The sequence below is a fragment of the Chaetodon trifascialis genome, chromosome 13 (genome assembly GCF_039877785.1).
Source record: "Chaetodon trifascialis isolate fChaTrf1 chromosome 13, fChaTrf1.hap1, whole genome shotgun sequence".
Taxonomy (NCBI): domain Eukaryota; kingdom Metazoa; phylum Chordata; class Actinopteri; order Chaetodontiformes; family Chaetodontidae; genus Chaetodon; species Chaetodon trifascialis.
This window is the reverse complement of record NC_092068.1, coordinates 25,081,858-25,093,284: the sequence shown is the minus strand read 5'-3', so window position 1 is coordinate 25,093,284 and position 11,427 is coordinate 25,081,858. Positions and strand designations below refer to the sequence as shown.

Sequence of the window (11,427 nt, the reverse complement as noted above, 5' to 3'; positions counted from 1 at the left end):
ATAATTCAAACTTGCAAAGAGTTCTAAGTTTGATTTGAACAAAGTAAATTCATCAATCAGTATGTGACCTTGAAATCAAAGTTTTGTGATGATTCTAGAAATAAGATGATGCTGGAAACTATGTAAATGACAGGATTTTGATGCTATTCCTTTGCTCTTTGTCCTGTGGCCTTCACAGGCTTTTGGTTTTACGTGCAGGCCTGTTTTTGGTCGTCCACGTAATGAGGTCCAAAAAACAGGCAATGTCAAACCAGCACTACTGTGCTGTCTCCCCATATGCTCTAAAAAAAGATTACTTATGAGAGTGGGTTTTTCTGAAAGAACAACTTCCCATTGTTGGCCTGGCTGCTTGTTGTGACGGCGCTTTGCTTTGTGGTCCTGTTAGACTGATCCGATGCAGCCTTCCACTGACTGCAGGTATTTTTGGCTTCCTGCAGATTGTGCTGTTGTTTGCATGCTGAATATTACCTGTTACTCAAATCAGTAATGCTGCTCGTACAGTAGGTGGTTTTACAGCCAAGCTTGTTTTATCATGTGATTTACGTCTTTCTAACAATGAAATATGCAACACGAGCTTTTCTGATCACATCTCTGTGTCCTGTCATATCACCACACTGTGGCCCCAGCTCGTAAAACTAAAATGGTTATAGAAACAGGCATGTGGGAAGTTAACCCCCAACACACACACACACACACACACACACACACACACACACACACACACACACACACACACACACACACACACACACACACGCACCGCCTCATTAAAACACTGTGACTCTCAATTAGCAGGCAGGTGTTGGATTCCTCACACAGGTGATCTGGAGCAGGTTGTACAGTCCTGAGACCCTCTGATGCAGCCGTCCATCTCACACTGCACAGCTTTGTTTTAACCTTTTAATGTCAGACATTACAGGAGTGTCCTCAGCAGGGTTTCTTTTAGATCGCGATCAAAGCTCGATGTGATCACGTCAGGTTATGATATCTCCATATGATCATGCCCATGAATGGACTGGGTACAGTGTTAACGAAGGGGGACACCTTTAAAGTCCTGGTAATACACAAATGCTAAATGGACAACTTTATAAGCAGCTGCTGTTTGTAACTCAAATGTTCTACAGCCACAGACAGACAATGGGCCCTGGATGCAGACATGTAAAAGACCCCCACCCCCAACATAGGAGCCAGACCCCAGACTGAAAGATGCGTCTTCTTGTGTCTCTTTGTGGTCTTTCATTGGATTTTCCAGCCAGAAATGTTAACAGCGTCTTCATCTCTGCAGCCAAAGAGTCCATTCAGTCATCCATCCACGACACCAACGACCTTTCACCCCCTAACTCTGACCTCTCAAGTTCTTCCAGCTCTGTCCGTCTTTCTGGCTGTACATCATCGTATAAACCCGCTCAGACATTTGGTCAAATACAGGCGAAGGTGAAATCAACACATTCCCACTTCCTGTGTAGGAAGTTAAAAGTCAAAACGTAAAAGACAACGTGTGTGTGTGTGTGTGTGTGTGTGTGTGTGTGTGTGTGTGTGTGTGTGTGTGTGTGTGTGTGTGTGAGAGAGTCATTTTGTTGAAGCTGTTTTCTCTCTGTATTATCTTGTTTCATCTGAATTAAAGACTTCATTGTATGCTGAAAGACACACAGTGGTTGTATAATAGTGGTCTGCACACACACACACACACACACACACACACACACACACACACACACACACACACACACTGAGCTATTGTCTGGAACCAGCAGAGCAGCAGTCTGACTCCTAAAGTGAAAACACAGATTTATCTGGAACAACACAAAACACAAATTGTGATGGTTTTGGATTTTTTGATTATATTTCCTGATCAGTGACACACATCATCAATATGTGTGTGTGTGTGTGTGTGTGTGTGTGTGTGTGTGTGTGTGTGTGTGTGTGTGTGTGTGTGTGTTTGTGTTGCTGTTCAGAGAATTCTTTAGAGAAAATGATTTGGTATTACGTTACGCTGCGTGTGTGTGTGTAAGGGTGACACTAAGTATTGATCGATGCTGTTGGGTGGATAGCTCTCATCGCCACGGTAACCCACAGCAGCCCATAATGCTGCTGCTGCTGATCAGTTGCCCATCCGTCCTGGAAAAAATTAAATAAAGTGGGTCTAAAAATAGAGCGATGCTGGCTGTTAGCCAATCAGAGAAGAGGTGAGGCAGCCAAGGGTGTGTCTGAGAGAGTGCCGTGTGTGTGTGTGTGTGTGTGTGTGTGTGTGTGTGTGTGTGTGTGTGTGTGTGTGTGTGTGTGTGTGTGTGTGTGTGTGTGTGTGTGTGTGTTCTGCTGAGTCACATTCAGGTTCCTGTCAGGACACGGGGAGGAGGAGGCGGACTCCTCCTTCCTCTTCACCTCCCCTTTCTCCTCTGTGACACCCTCGGCGGCCATGTTGGCACGTTATTGAGCCTCCACAGTCTTTGTGTCTTTTCTCTGAATACACACTCATAAAGTCTTGCTCTCGTCCGAGAGACATGACAGTCCCCGACCAATCGCAGCTCACTGTCATCAGGAAGGAGGAGCTAGAGACAGACTTCCTGGAACCAGACTGTAAACCAACATGGCGCCTGAAGCGATGTGTGTGACGCTGCCTGTCTGTGCATCTTTCCTCTGTGTCACAGTTCCACCATTCCTCTCACCTCGAAGGAACACAGGTGAAGAGCACTCTGTGCTCCTATTGGCCAGTGACACAAACATGTCATGGACGGGGGCACGTCCACTGGCGCAGGAAATGCATGGGCTCGTAAAGCCAATGAACATAAACACACCCGTGAGGACAAAATGTGAATCTACAGAAACTGATTTTAAATCCTGGTCTACTGTTAAAGGGTTACTTTGAACTGAAGTCCCGCCCCTGACCAGGCAGAGAGCCAATCACAGCTGGTCCTGCCCTGGACACGCCCCTGTTCCTCTTCATCAGTTTTTTCTACCTTTGCCTCTCCATCACTCCATTTCTCTCTCTCTTTCCTCTCATCCACTTGTTTCTTCTTCTTCTTTTTGTCTGCCGCTCTATCTCTACCTCTCTCCACCACTGTCCTCTCTCTCTTTCTCAGCCGCTCTCTCTTCCCCCTCACCCTCTCTCCCCCCTCACCCTCTCTCTCTCTCTCACTCACTCTCTCTCTCTCTCTCTCTCTCTCTCTCTCTCTCTCACGTGCCCTCTCTCCACCCCTCTTCTCTCTCTGTCTCTCGTCCATTAGCAGAAAGAACGAGACGACCAAGGCAGACGGAGCAGAAGAAGAAGGAGAAGAAGAAGACGAAATTCAGACAAGAGCAGAGAGAAAACAACTAAATAAGAAGAGAAGAAGATAGAAGAAGAGAGGAGAAGCAAAGCATCATGGACGTTCTGAAGAAGGGATTCTCCATAGCGAAGGATGGAGTGGTGGCCGCTGCTGAGAAGACGAAGGCCGGAGTGGAGGAGGCCGCTGCAAAGACCAAGGAGGGGGTCTTCTACGTCGGTGAGAGGGCGGATGGATGGGTGGATGGATGCATGATTGGATGAAAAGTGAAATTCAACAACAAACTGTACATTTAATTTTCAGAATTTGCAGGTTTTTGTGGTCGAAACTGAGATGGATGGATGAAAAAGTAAAAGCTGGGATAAAAAATGAGGATAGAAAAAGATGGAGGTGGAGGAAAAGTGTAATTCTTTGTGAGTAAGACGGGATGGTGGACTGATAAGGGGGGGGCAGTGGGACATGAATGAATTCCATGAATTTATCCAATTTGTGAGTGTTTTTGTCTGTCGAATTTGAACAAGGGATGGGTGGAAGACGAGTGAAATGAACAACAAACTGGGATGGATAGAGGGGTAGAGGGAGGACAAGAGGATGAATCTTAAAATATTAAAATCAGACAGAGAAGAACAAAAGAGACAGATGGAGGAAAAGTGCAATTCATTGTGACATTTTGAATTAAATTTGAATTTTGAGGCAATGAGTGGAGAACTGATGGATGGACAGATGAGAGGAGGTGTAGAACAAAAAGAAGGATGAAACAGAGAAACTGTCAAAAGTTCATTTTCACATCAAATTGTACAAGATTTTTTTTAAAAATCAGCGTTTTGGTGGAAAATGAATAACGATGGGTGGAGGACAAATGAAGTTCAACACCAAACTTGGATGGATGGACGGAGTGATAGGTGGAGGACAACATGCGGAATCTTAAAATATTCAAATCTGAGATCTTCGACGTCCCAACACGGAAATTTTGCTGAAAGGTAGCAGCGAGGTCGAGGTAGTTGAGGCATTAGTGCAGGATGGGCGGTGGCACCTCCTGCTGGCCAGACTGAAACTCAGTGGAAAACACAATTTTATCGTTCTGAATAATTTAGTGGTGAGGTCACAACCAACAATATACCCTTCACCTCATCCTCCATCCTCGAAGAGTGTAGGAGCACCTCCAGTGGCTGCAAAACTCTGTGGAGAAGAACACCACAACGGGGCAGGAAACATGACGTAGCATTAATAACATCTACAGTATCTGAAACATGACACGGCATTAATGACATCTGTAATATTTGAAATATGACACAGCATTAATAACATCTACAGGATCTGAAACATGACGCAACATTAATAACATCTTCAGGATCTGAAACATGACACAGCATTAATAACATCTACAGGATCTGAAACATGACACAGCATTAATAACATCTACAGGATCTGAAACATGACGCAACATTAATAACATCTACAGGATCTGAAACATGACGCAACATTAATAACATCTACAGGATCTGAAACATGACGCAACATTAATAACATCTACAGGATCTGAAACATGACGCAGCATGAAGAACATCTTCAAGTGTGGAGGGCAATGAGTCTGAGTGAGAGCTGGTAATGACAGTGACCGAGTCCAGTCCAGTCCAGTCAAGTCCAGTCCAGTCCAGTCAGGTCCAGTCACGTCCAGTCCAGTCAGGTCAGGTCCAGTATACGTTTGTAGTACTGAGGAGTCTCAGCAGCGAACTCCGACAGCTGCTGTCAGCCCAGAGGGTCAATCACCACCTGCGCTGCTCAAAGCTAAACTCAGTTTGAAGTTGAGACGCTTCATTTCAACGGCAGGCAGGTGGTTTGGTAGCATACAGAACCTGAACAGGTGGGTGAAGACGAGAATCATGTCGGTAGTTAGTTTTCTTCAGGAAGTTTATCCACTGATTCAGACGAGAGCAAAGGAAACAGCTTCAGGTTAAAGATCATTATTGCTTCATAACTTTGGGGATTGGATGAAGAAATGTCATCTTTGCACACAAATGTCTGATGCTGTTGTCTGACTAAATAGCATTTTTGTTGAATTTCCAAGTCGGACATTAGTCTTCATGAGGGTGGACTGGACTTTCCTAACATGCGTGCGTTATTGCGACGCTCTGGGGCTTATGGGAAATGATGTTGGTTTAAATCTGTTAAACACATGAAGGAAGCCACACGACTTGGTTGACTCGGTAACTTTCCCATAATGTTCTGGGAACTTTACTGCATTAATATCTCGGGAACGTTGTGTAGGAACGTTAAATGACCAACCAAATACCAACTTTTTCTGGCTGGGTAGTCGTGTAAAACTCTAAAGTTTGTCCCGATCCAGCTCATTTCAGACTGGGTTTGTCGGCGCAGTAGATCACCTCATGTGGACCGTGGACACTTTCCAAAGATTAAAACATACTAATTGTTTATTGATTGTCGTTGCAGCGACACACAGTCGCTCTGGACAGATGGCAAAAGAAAGAAAAATCCATTAGAGGAGATAAAACCTGCCAGCTCATCAAATATGCATGGTATCTGGTTGTAGGCTGCCTTCCAGTAAGCGCTGAAGGTGGAGCAGAGAGTCCAGTTCAGAGCTCCAGCCTGTGTGGAAACAGCTGCTGGGCTTCCACACAGACCGTTTCTGTTGTTTGAGCTGCACACGCTGAATCACAGACTGTGTTCGCTCAGACAAAGACTCCGTTCAGCGTCACATGTTTGAGCAGCACGCCGCCCACTGCGGGACCAGAACTCAGGATCTGGATCTGGACCAACAGCACGCCAGCTGAGACCTGAAGTCAGCTGCAGTTCCTCTGATGTCCACGAGACCCTGAGCCAAAAACTCTGACAGCAAACCGACCAATGAGAGTCTGGAAGCATAATATCTGTACAAGTACAATTTTGAAGTACTTGCACTCTTATGATACTTTATACCTCATTACATTCCTGACATCTTTAGTTACTCCAGATTCAGATTATTAAAACAAAATACAATCAACAAATAAAATATGAAGTATTATTAGAGCTGAAACTACCCAAAGTCATTAAAATGAACTCCACATTTAGCAGCTGCAGCATTAAAGTGATGAGCACATGAAGGCATCGTGAGCACATGAAGGCATCACTGATTATAATCCAGTCATGTAATATTGTTCTGAGATGGATTTTCTGAACAATGACGATTCTCCTACTTTGTCTTCTAACAGCAGTATTTCTAGACCGTGGTGTTGTTACTATGACGTGAGTAAAAGATGAAAGTACTTCCTCCACCTCTGCTCAGCGTAAACTGGGTGACATGAATAAATAATTCAGCGAGCAGCTGAGCTCCGTTTGTCTCTGCAGAGGAAAGCAGGTCAGATTGTGCTCAGAATAAAACTGAACTGCTGCAAACTGTTTGCTTGTTGAAGCAGGTTCAAGAGTCTCAGAGCAGATTTATTCCCTCACGTGACTCTGATCTGTTTTCTTCTTCTTGCATTAAAAATCACGCTGACTCTAATTTGTATTTGGAAAGCTGGGGCAGAGCAGCTGAACCAGGATCCAAAACATAAAGATGAGGAGATGTAGAGTCAGATGATGAACAGGGAGGACTCGTCCTAACAGGAGGATGAGAAATAAAGGCCTGTATCTAATATAAGGCTGCTTCATGTCACTGCAGGCCAACGACATGAACGCTGAAAGGATGTGATTTGGACTCAGAGCTGCTGCATAAAAAGTTCAGATTTTTCAAATAAATTTTTTTTCTCTTTTCCAGGAAACAAGACGATGGAGGGCGTGGTCACAGGTGTTAACACAGGTAAACAAACTGACATAAGAAAATGGCTTCCGTCACGTCTTTGATGCCATGCTTTATTTAGGGTCTTCTTCCTGTGTCCTGTGTCCTGTGTCCAGTTGCCCAGAAGACGAACGAACAGGCCAACATCGTGGCCGACACTGCGGTGTCCGGGGCCAACGAGGTCGCCCAGGCGACAGTGGAGGGGGTGGAGAACGCAGCTGTTGCGAGCGGATTCGTCAGCACGGTGAGTGATGTCACATGACCCCGAATGAGCGCTGTGGGAATCAGACAAGAGCGACTGTCGGTGTGGGATTTTATTCTTGTAAATTAATGAAATGAGATGAATGTGTTATATTTTTACTTATTAACTCACAAATATATTTGCCATCAATGACAAACTGTCTTGTCATGATATATCTAATTCTACAGTTATTAATATCAAATCGTGTGTTGTGTTGATAACTTTCATTTTTTGTCTCCATCCAAATCTCTGGTGATTGGCTGAGAACAGAAGGAAGCGGGACCAGCGGCCGAGGAGGTGCCTGATTGGCTGGGGGGTTTGAGTGACTGAGTGACTGCATGGCATGCTGCTCGTTGTCTGATTAGAGATTCTGATTTTAAAGATCTTTTCAGGACTCACAGACGTTTCTGCTGCTTTTCCTGAGACTTTGTGTGCGTGCGTGTGTGTCATCAGTGGCTGTACAGATTCTTTTCACAGTAAAAGTATTTGTTACAAAATGCTTCATAGTAAAAATAAAAATTTTTTTTTTTAAAAAGTAGAAAAATATAAGGCAAAACAAGTTTTATTGTTAATAATTACAACAAATACCATCAGTACAGAGGACATGACCTCAGTGTCCTCAGCGCTGCTTTAACCAATAAGACCTAGGACACACTGACGTCACAGGAAAACCTCGTCTGGATCAATTGACTTTTCTTTGCCTTCCTTAAGGCAGGAATAAAAAAGAATTCAATTCAATTTCAATTCAATTTTATTTGTATAGCGCCAAATCACAACAGAAGTTGTCTCAGGACACTTTCCATATAGAGCTGGTACAGACCAAGCTCTTTTATCTACAAAGAAACCAACAATTCCCCCATGAGCAAGCACTTGGCGACAGTGGCGAGGAAAAACTTCCTTTTAACAGGCAGAAACCTCGAGCAGAACCAGACTCTGGGTGGGCGGCCATCTGCCTCGACCGGTTGGGTGAGAGAGGAAGAGCAAGAGAGGGAGAGTGAGACAGAGACAGACAGACAGACAGACAGACAGACAGACAGACAGACAGACAGACAGACAGACAGACAGACAGACAGAAAAGCAGTCAGAGAGAGAGAGAGACAGAGACAGAGACAGAGAGACAGACAGAAAAGAGAGATGCAAACATCAACAATCAATCAATAGTTTCCATTCTAAGAATTTAATCTAACGAAGCATGAAGGAGACGGCTGCATGGCTTGTTGTTGGCAGTAAAAAACATTGTTTATTCTGCTAAAATCCAGTTAAAGTTCATTGTTATGCTGATGATGCCCTCCTTTACTAAGAGCTACTGCAAGAAGCAAGAACAGTTCACATCTTTGTCTCTTTGCTTATCTTCAACATCTGGTTTCTTAACAATTTCTAATGATGTAGTTTGTTGTTTAATGTTACTTTGAATTCATTTCACCATGATAACGTGGAACTCTTGATTAGTTCTGTGTTCTTAATGTCCTGATGAGGCTCGGGAAAAATAGCAGCAGCTAAAACAAGGATTAGGTTGGAAATACGTCTTTCAGGGTGTAGAAACAGTTCGCTGACTAACATGGCTGTTTCTTCCAGCTCAGCTCAGCTCAGCTCAGCTCAGCCTTGGCTTCAGCTCCCTCACGGCATTGGGTCGCTCTGGTTTTATCCTGCTGTCATCTCTAACATGAAGTTTCAGTTCTCCCAAAGCAAACTATGTGAAGGATTGTTGAATGGTCCACTGAGAGGAGACCAGTTTGAAAAGCCAGCTTTAAGTTTCTGTCCCTCTGACCCGATGACAGTTTGACTTCTCAGACAGGTAAATCTCAGGTGTAACTAATGACATTAAGAATGGCTTATTTGCACACATTTTGGTCTTTGGAGCTCTGGAGGTCCAGATCCCTCAAGTCCTGTGAGACCAACAACCAGACACACCAAAACAAACATGGACGCCAACCAGCAGCTCACACCATCTACATGCAGTGAAACATTTGTGCTGAAAGGGCTGAAAAACTGGACTTTAGTTGGATGTAAATGCTCCAACATCAGCTCAGTGAACATAACGTGAGTCTCTGCCTTCAGGTGTGACCAATGGGCAGTAGCCATTATTCATGTTGTTAACTGCACCTGAGCCACTAAAAGCACCTGTTCTGGGAGAACTGGAGCTTTGATTATGACTGGGAGTGTGTGGAGGTGGAGTTTGGCGGCAGTCATGTGACGTCTGCTGTGTCTCTCCTGCAGGCTGACCTCCCAAAAACAGAAGCAGGGGGAGATCAGACTGAGCAGGCTGCACAGTAGGTGAGAAAACCGCCAGACTTATACAGCTAAAGGTCTCTGCTTACCAAGCCGCCTCAGTCCGTCACCTGTGCACTCACATTTAAAACCGTCTGACTCCTCAGGTGAACACTGAACCTTCCTCCACTCTGAAGTGTCTCATCTTACTGGACAGTTTGAAACTTTTAACACCCAAACTCACTTTTATTTATTATTATTATTCACATTCTTCAACATGTAAACTTCATTCAGGTGTCAAAACGTTCAACATAATTAGGACATCATTACAGTCAGGTTCAGTGTTCATACCTTTAGGACTGTATGAAAGAACATGGAGTGACGGTGGTTTCACATCACACACACATCACGCACACAGTGGGATTAAACTGTCAAACTCTTGAAAATGTCTCTTCACACTTTTCTTGAAAACACAGAAAAGAGTTTGCTCTTTCACACCAAGTAGCAATGGAAGCAAAAATCAGGTGCACACAGCTGACTGTAATGAGCTAATGAGACTCCTTCCCACTCTCACACCTGTTTGATGGGTTATTTTCTACCTTCTGACTGTAAAATTGATCTGAAAAATGGAAACAGGAACTTCTCCTTGAATTTTGAAACCGTAAAATCTCCAACTTTTTGTTCCCACTTTTAAAATTCTTTGTGAAATAGTTAAATTCACTTCATTTTGTCGTCTTTTCTCTCAGACTCTCGTCCTTGCCGACCTGCAGTTACTTCCTGTTTCCTGTCCAATGAGGAACAAGACGAGAGGAACCTCTACATTTTAGCTGTTGCTCAACCCTTTGACGTCTGACCTCTGATCCTCCCTGACCCTGAAAGATTCTTAATCTACTGTGTTTAACCTCATTAACCAATAGAAACCATCTTCATCCTCCCTCCTGTTGCCTGTGCATCACATCCTCGTACACACACAGTTTTTAACACTCAGAGATGAATTTAATCAGGTCGTATGCATCCACACTCTCAGGCGATTGGCCTGGCCGGTGAGGGATGACATCACTCAGGCAAAGTGTCCTACAAGCCCCACCCCCCCTGTCAATCACTAGGCTGACCCCGCCCCCGACAGACAGACATCTGGAGCTTTTTAAATGCATGTTGCTGTACTGATACACACTTAAAGCAGTAGAAAACACACACACCGGACATGCTGCAGTCTGTGCTGCTGATATTAACGGAGCTTCAGAGCTGATTTCTTCTTTTACAAAACAAATAAAAATGAGTTTAAATCCACCTACGGCTCTTTGTTTCTTCTTCACTGGCTCACAGTTAAACTAAACTAGAAGATCGTCATTATTTATCATCAATACTGATGAAAACGTGTCTTTCCAGCACATTTAAATACACATATATACCAAGTTCGTTTGTAATACTGCAGTCAGGCTTCAGAGTACTGTTACTGCTGCCACTGTTGAGACAAAGCATCGCTGTGGTGGATCCTGTCCTGAGCCTTTAGATCCTGATGATCAGATGATATCAGATGATCATCGTCATCACGCTCTGCTGTGGTGGAGGTCCGTAAAACCCTGGAGGAGCATCAGCGGCTTCAGGCTGCAAATTCTTTAACATTTACAGCACAATGAGGAGCTGCTGTCACAAACTGGGTCGACTGATTTATTTACAGCTTCTCCACACGGTGACGCTCAGCTGCTGTGATGCTGCTGTCACACGGCTCACGTCTGGGAAGCTTCCAGTGAAACCAGCATGAAGTTTTAATATCTGCAGGAAACAGTGATCCTGCCACACATCAAATCACAAAAACACATGACCTCCATCCTCCTGTGTGTGAGAGTCATTGATTGGTGGAGATAAACAGCAGGTGGCGCCAATTCTCCAGCCATTAAAACCACAACCAATGACATCACTGAAGCTCCAGACAAACT

At 44.2% G+C, this 11,427-nt stretch overlaps 1 protein-coding gene across 4 annotated transcripts; it reads left to right on the top strand.

Annotated features, from left to right (window-relative positions):
- The first annotated feature begins 2,940 nt into the window (after nt 1-2,940).
- On the top strand, nt 2,941-10,776 carry sncga (synuclein, gamma a). Of its 4 annotated transcripts, none has more exons than XM_070977829.1 (6): nt 2,973-3,482; nt 7,018-7,059; nt 7,155-7,282; nt 7,550-7,576; nt 9,497-9,553; nt 10,234-10,776. In XM_070977829.1, exons 1-5 carry the CDS (start codon nt 3,362-3,364, stop codon nt 9,551-9,553), a joined length of 375 nt encoding a protein of 124 aa, XP_070833930.1. In that variant the 5' UTR covers nt 2,973-3,361; the 3' UTR covers nt 10,234-10,776. The 4 variants fall into 4 exon arrangements, with proteins under 4 accessions (XP_070833932.1, XP_070833930.1, XP_070833931.1 ...); XM_070977830.1 differs by having other exon boundaries at nt 3,162-3,482; nt 10,258-10,776; XM_070977831.1 differs by lacking the exon at nt 7,550-7,576 and having other exon boundaries at nt 2,941-3,482.
- The last annotated feature ends 651 nt before the right edge of the window (nt 10,777-11,427 follow it).

Bases quoted from the DNA above. Each gene is read 5' to 3' on its own strand.
- sncga (XM_070977829.1), top strand. From the start codon at position 3,362: ATGGACGTTCTGAAGAAGGGATTCTCCATAGCGAAGGATGGAGTGGTG. The intron at 3,483-7,017 runs GTGAGAGGGCGG...TCTCTTTTCCAG, and splicing joins GGAGGGGGTCTTCTACGTCG to GAAACAAGACGATGGAGGGC. The intron at 7,283-7,549 runs GTGAGTGATGTC...GGCTGAGAACAG, and splicing joins CGAGCGGATTCGTCAGCACG to AAGGAAGCGGGACCAGCGGC.